Below are 6,724 nucleotides of genomic sequence, written 5' to 3'. Positions count from 1 at the left end.
AGCGTGCGCCGCCCGAGCGGGGCGCGGGCAAGCAGCAGCCGGGAAAGCCTTGCGAGCACCGCCATCTTGCTCGGCCGCAGCGCACCGAGAGCAGCCGCACCGGAACCAGAAGTAACCGGGGGGAGGTGCCGGCCTTCAGGGGCACGGAATGCGCAGGCGCATCCGCCTCTCAGTGCGCATGCGTTCTCAGCCGAACGGGTTCCGCCCTGTGATTGACCTTGAACCGTCGGGCCGCGCTCGCTGTACTGCGTAGGCGCCAATGCACTGACGTTCTTTAGTCACGTGGCTCCCCTTGCGGCTTGCCTGATGGGGGATCCGCTGTCCCGCCCCCCCCCGCCCCTCCCTCCCGGAGGAATTACCTCCAGCCCGCGGGCCTTCCACACGCTGCGCATGCGCCCTGGTGGCCTTGACTGTCTTTCTTTCTGGGAGCGCAGATTGTGATGCTCGTGCAGTGCGAGTCGGCCCAGTGCTGCCCTGCACTGGGATTTGCCTTCAGGGCTCCCCTGGCCTGTGAAGGATTCTCTCTCTGGCTGTGACCGTCAGAGCAGCAGGCTCCTGTGCCTGAAACAAGTCTACCATCCCTAGGGATGTGCTTCTGCATGGCGAGATGTTTCTGATAGTACAAAGTGGTGAAAAGATCTTGAAAATCCATCTTCTGCTGCTCCTACTGTGAAGAGGGAGAGGCGCACTTGTCCTCAGACAGCCACAGGACTTGGAACCAAGTGGTGGCTTTTGTGACATTTTCTACTGACTATTTTAAAGTATTTAGCTCATAGCAATTGAAACATGTCAAGTGCCTGTACCTGCAGCATTTCAGTCATTAATGTATCACGTAGATGACTGGAGAGTCCATGTTTTTTTCATGTAGAATGTGCGAGTTGCATGTTCTGATATCTGTTTCATGACTTGAAAATGTTATGTATATAGATGCAGGGCTAAACCATGATTTTTTTGCTACAGAAGGACAGATCCTAAGAAGCATCATTGAAGTCAGCAGAGTCAGTTCAGGTTACACTGCTGTGAATAAGAGCAGAATCTGAACAATAGGGTGCAAATGTCTACTTAAGCTCCCTCAGCACATTTTTTAAAAAGCATGTAGCGCAGCATTGTGGAGTAGTTTGACTAAAAGTGCAAATGATTCTGGAATAGAGAAATGATGAGACCAAATTACTGTAGGGAGATTTTGATGCTGTATAGCTTTTTATCTTGCTGGCTGGTTTTTAGAATTAAATTTAGAAAACAAATCTTTCTTCTCCGTGTTTTGCACAAAGTCAGTTTTCATTTAAGTGAATTCATCTTCAGTGAACTTGGCCCCTAAAAAGTGTAATGTGCTTTGCAAGCACAGGTGTTGGGTTCTCTTTTTTTACCAACTTTTTATTGGAATCTAACTATTGCTCATGTGATCTTTACGAGAAGCCATGTAAAAAGAGAGTGTAAATTTTTAGACTCATCACTTCTTCAGTACACCAAGAGGCCCCTGTGCCAAGGAGAGAGACAGAAGACAACAGGGAGAATAGAGAGACTGGGGAGTGCAAGCTAAGGACAGCTGCAAGATCTGAACTGTGCATTGTGGAGAAGGAACCAGAATTTCCTGGGAAGACACGTTCAGTTCCAAAGCGGGAACAAAGCAATGCTGCTGTCCACTGAAGAAAGTGTCTGTGCAAGGAGCTGTAGAAGGTACACCTCATCTGTATAGTGAAATTTCCTGAATTGGAATTACATGATTATACTCTTGTGCTCTGGTTGTGTTATAAGACCTACACTTCATTTCAATTTCATGTACCATGGTTTGATCATTTCTACATAGGCAAGACCAAGCATGTTGTAGTGTGATTCAGTCCCTGTTGTGTTGTAGCGTAATCACCTGAAATGATAGGGGCCTGCCCTTGATCCAGTGGAAGTAAAAGGAGTGTGACAGGATGGTGCCTGAGGTCCATTGTAGTGCTCCCTAGTGGCTTCCCTGATCCTGCCCAGTTCCCACTCCAGCCTTCCAGGGTCTCATCTTGCTTCATTACCTGCTTCATCTTGGTATTAAAAAGTAATGATGGGAGGCTACCTTTGGTGTGTGGTGGGCACAGGGTGCACTCTTGCTCTTTCTGTGCTCACCTTGCCTGCATAAGGGCCAAATTTGTAGCTTCCTTCCACCCCTATAGGCACAGCCATGCCTTGCAGATGTTACTTTGTCTATAGTCTGTTCCTTGTGAAGAGGCCACAGACCTTTTGGCTTTAGTCCCTATTTTCTCTGGCTGCAGGCATCCAACCTTGACCCACTGCTTTGGGCCCAGATTTCTCAGCCTCAGCCCTTGCTGGGTATCTAGTCTCCGGACCCCTTGGCCATGTCTTAACACCTAGTCTCAGCCCCCCTGGGGTCCCTGACCAGGGCAAGGCTGCTCTGGCTCTGTCCAGTGCCCCCTGGCATGCTGGCCCCAGGGCGATGTTGGGTGCCCCTGCAACAGCCCTGTGGCTTCCTCTTCACCTCTTACAGCCACCCCCAGTCCACCAGTGGTTCAGCAAACACAGACATGTATTAACACAACTAAAACATGCACATACTGCCTTCACTAAGCTCACCTCCCATAAACTGTAACTCCCAGGGCTAGGCCTATTCTCACCCTTATGGGTAGCCTCTGTTCCCTTGGGCTCTGCTTCCTGCAGTAAGCTCCTCTCCCTGCAGCCCACAGGGCCTGACTGCCCCTTCTGGCTCCAGGACTGGGCTTATGTGACTAGGAAGCCCCCCACCTCCCAAACAGAAAAAAGGTTGGTTTTTTTTCTTTTCGTTAAGGATCAGCCTGTGTTCCTGTTGCTCTGTGCTCCCTGGTGCGCATTCCCTCTGCCAAGACCAGCTGCTTCAATTCCTTATCACATCCCAAATGTCTGTCACAATCTTCCTCTTTTGGATGCTGTTTGTCTGGTCTCCTGTCTTCATGTGAACTCCAGCAAAGTCCCTAGCCTTGGCTTGGAGCTAACACCCAATGGCTCTGAGGAAGGCTTAAAAACACCCTGACATACATAGCAGAAAAGGGGGCTGGGGCAACCATCAAAGCCCAGAAGCATGAGAAATACCCATAAGTAGAACATAGGCACAGCTACACCCAGATCATTCCTAACCAGTGGCTGGCCAACCTCTTTTTGAACACCTGCAGTGATGGAGAGTCCACAACTTCCCTAGGCAGTCTGTTCTACTGCCTCTGTATTCTAACAGTGAGACAGTGGAATTGCTCTATTATTTTTCTGTAGTTGAAAAGTGAGTGAAAGCTAAGAGTGGGCATTCTCTGGGAGGTGCCCTGAGTCTATAATGGCTGAGAATCATTGACTTATATTCTCTAGTCTTAACATGTGTGTCCTTTGTGTTGCCCTTTGGAAGTGCCTAACTGCCTGCTGATTCCCTAAGCAACCTAACCCTGCTGCTTTGAATCGTCTTTCTAGGGCCAGGTGCCTACTTTTTAGATGTTGTGAGACAAAAGTTGGAGGTATCTGTGGAACAAAGGTGGATGGTGTCCTTTCACCACTATTCAGCAAAGCACTTGAACATGTGCATAAATGTTTTGCTGAATGGGGATGAGGGTACTATGCACTTAAGTTTTTGGATGAATTGGGGTGTAGTTTTCAGGTTCTGTGTATATGCTATTTGGAGTTCAGCATTTGATAGACTTGCAGAATCAGATCCCAGGAAGAGAATTTAATGTACAGTTTTCCCTATAAATAGAAATGACTTATTCTGTGGTGTTATTTAAATGAGAAAAGCAAAATTAGGTGCTGTACTGTAAAACAAAATACAATGCCACTTGCATAACAGGTTCCATATAGATAAAGATATTTCCTATTTACAGCAAAGAGAAGAAAAAAAATAAGCAAGTAACAGATATCAGCCATTTTCAACCATGCCCTGGTTCCAAACACAACCAGTCAAGAGCAAACTTATGAGCAGGGTAAACAGAAAAGAAGGCTTAGCATCTCTAACAAGCTGCTCCATCAGGACCACAAAAGAAGCAGAAGGTGGGAATATTTACAGTTGCTATACACAGTGGCAGGTTGATGGGGGGTGGGGGAAGGATGCCGGCTGGGCGCTTCAGAGTTCTTATTGTGCAATGTATTGCTACGAGAAGGATGAGCGGGGGGGAGCACAAATGCAAGCATTGGCCCCCGGGTGCCAGAGACCTGCAGTATGTCACTGCTTATACAAGCCAAAGTTGGAGTACCTTTATGTTCTTGGTAGAATCCTGAATAATTTAATCACAAATACAATCATATATAAATGTGCTCATATTTCAGCAGTGTGTTTTGATACTGATTAGAGTGACATCTAAGATTGAGGTCATGCCTCCTCTTTTAAAAAGAGACAGATGCTTTTCTATTTCTTAGATGATTTATCACAAAAACTAGGCCTAAGAGGCAGATGCTGCTTTTCCGTGTCCCTCTTGCAACACACTGGGCACGTCTATACGTTCATTAATGCGCTGTAATTACTGCGCATTAAGTTTAGTACCTGTAACAACAGGTACTAAGTTAGTGCACTGTAATCAGCGCTACTGTGCAGTAGCACTGGCCATTGATGACGTTAAACTAAAGCTTGTTGCATTAGTGATGCATAGGGAGTGCACGTGGGTGCATGTGCACCCCCTGAGATTGGCGGTGCACCCCCTGAAAGAAGCACTGCCGGCAGCGCTTCTGGGTGGTCGCTGCTTGTCACACCCCTGTTGTCACCTGCAGGAGCTCCCAGCTCGCTGCCCCCACTGCTGCCACCCCAGCCTCCAGGGGCATGCATCATTCATGGCACTGGCACACATTTTTAGGTGATGCTAATACGCAGTAGATTAATTCTACTGTGCTTCTGTTATCTTGTGTAGATGCACCCACTGTGTTTCTTTTTAGTTTATTAGTTGAGATTTTTTTTAATGTGATAAATTTTTTTCTAATGCTTTTGTTGATGCACAGAAGCCTTTGGCAACAAAGGAGCTTGGCACTTTGTTAATAGAATGTAATAGTTCACATATAACCACCAATGATTATTTGACACCTGTAGGGTGGCCTATGTGAAATGTTGGTCAGGTTTCAATTCACAGTTTATGGTACAGGTGCCCATATCACAAAAACGACACTGTTCTTTGACCTGTTAATGCCTGGCATCATTAGTAATCTTAACAGACTAAGGGCAACATTCTGTTTCTCTTTACACACCTAAATGGCATGTATACAGGTATTGTTGGTACTTACACACTGTTGGCAATTTACCTTTGCCTGGATAAACTTGTTAACTGCATATAAGGCCAGGTAAATCCCACAGTTTTAGTCACAGAAGAACCATGATTAGCAGGTATCAGAAGCTAGAGAAGAACCCTCCCACCTTTTAGCCCAGTAGTCTTAATACGGTAATTAATACACTTGCCCAAGGAGCAAAGAATGCATGTTTTTTGCCTGCCCTCACCCAGTGAGGATTGAATTTAACATATACTTGCTTTTTAGTAAGGTAGCCTAATCAGTTTGCCATGGGGTAGCTTAGGTGTTGCCCAGGCCTAATTCCAGCCATACTCTTGAAGCTGGCCTGATGGAAAGCCTAGAGAAGCAGCTATATGAGGCCAAAAGGAAAAGTGTGAACCAGAGGGTTTGGACTTATTGATTTGGATGCATCCCTGAAAGGGAGAGGGCTCTGAGTTCTAGTCTAGATCTTTCCTCCTGTTGGGGCAGGCGCTTTCTCAGTTCTGTCTCCATTTTATCCAGTAAATGTTAAATGCAAGGTACAGTGGGGCAGTTTCAAGGGGAGACCTAGAGAAGGGGCTGGGTAGATCAGTCAAAGTGGAAGGGTGGAAGTTGTTTTAGCCTAATAGTTAGCCAGCCTCAAGTGCTTGGCCTCCATTCCTGGCCCTGCCACTTACCGTGTAACCTCTGATCAAGATTGTTGGCATCTCTGTCCACTGCTGGAGCTTGGCTCAGCCCTGAAACTAAGTCATATTTGTGGCCTTGATGCAAGGCAACATTGTATATCATAATGGCCTCTGTGGACTTTTGTAAGGGTGCAGTGTGTCAGAATATTACAAACACCTACTGCTGTCTGTACAGTACTAAGACACCATCCTCTTCTGACCAGTATCAGAGTGTGCCTCACATGGAGGGTGTTTTTGCAGTGCAGACAGCTCTTTGCCTGGCATGGATACACACCTTATGTTAGGAAATATCCCCTGGATGAAATTCACTGGTGCAAAAGTGCTGTAGAACAACTAAGATATTGGCCACTATGGCTTCATTTCCTTGAATCTGACTCCACTGACACTGAATCACAGTTTTAAAACTGGAGTAATGCAGAGGTTAATTGGGACTTCCCTTGGTACAACTGGGATGATAACACTTACCCACATTTGTTAGGGGTGCTGGGAGACTACGAATCTAAGAATCTGGTTCGCCTTTCTATACTTCTGTAACTCAGGAGCACATCCTCCACTCAAGTCACTGGAGACCAATCAGTGTAAAACCTCTTGTAAGGGACAGAAGGATCTGGACCCGTCATAGAATCATAGAAGTAGGGTCGGAAGGGACCTTGTAGATCTTCAAGTCCAACCCTCTGCCTGGGCAGGAGGGAAACTGGGCTCAAATGACCCCAGCCAGGTAGGCATCGAGGCTCTTCTTAAAGCCCCCCAGGGTAGGAGCCAGCACCACTTCCCTTGGAAGTTGGTTCCTGATCCTAGCCGCCCTGACTGTGAAGTAGTTCTTACGGATGTCTAATCTAAAC

At 46.8% G+C, this 6,724-nt stretch overlaps 1 protein-coding gene across 1 annotated transcript in view; it reads right to left on the bottom strand.

The window, feature by feature from the left end:
• LOC102388588 (cytochrome c oxidase subunit 6A1, mitochondrial) overlaps window positions 1-272 on the bottom strand; it is a gene marked incomplete at its 5' end in the record, with an annotated part of 3,458 nt that extends 3,186 nt beyond the window's left edge. Inside the window, one exon of the mRNA XM_025199290.1 lies at window positions 101-272. Within this exon, the coding sequence (XP_025055075.1) occupies window positions 101-272 (172 nt within the window). The remainder of the gene's footprint in view (window positions 1-100) is intronic.
• Window positions 273-6,724: the final 6,452 nt, after the last annotated feature.

This window comes from Alligator sinensis, unplaced genomic scaffold, assembly GCF_000455745.1.
Source record: "Alligator sinensis unplaced genomic scaffold, ASM45574v1 scaffold505_1, whole genome shotgun sequence".
NCBI lineage: Eukaryota > Metazoa > Chordata > Crocodylia > Alligatoridae > Alligator > Alligator sinensis.
The sequence above is the reverse complement of the archived record's forward strand: the minus strand, read 5'-3'. Positions and strand labels throughout refer to the sequence as shown.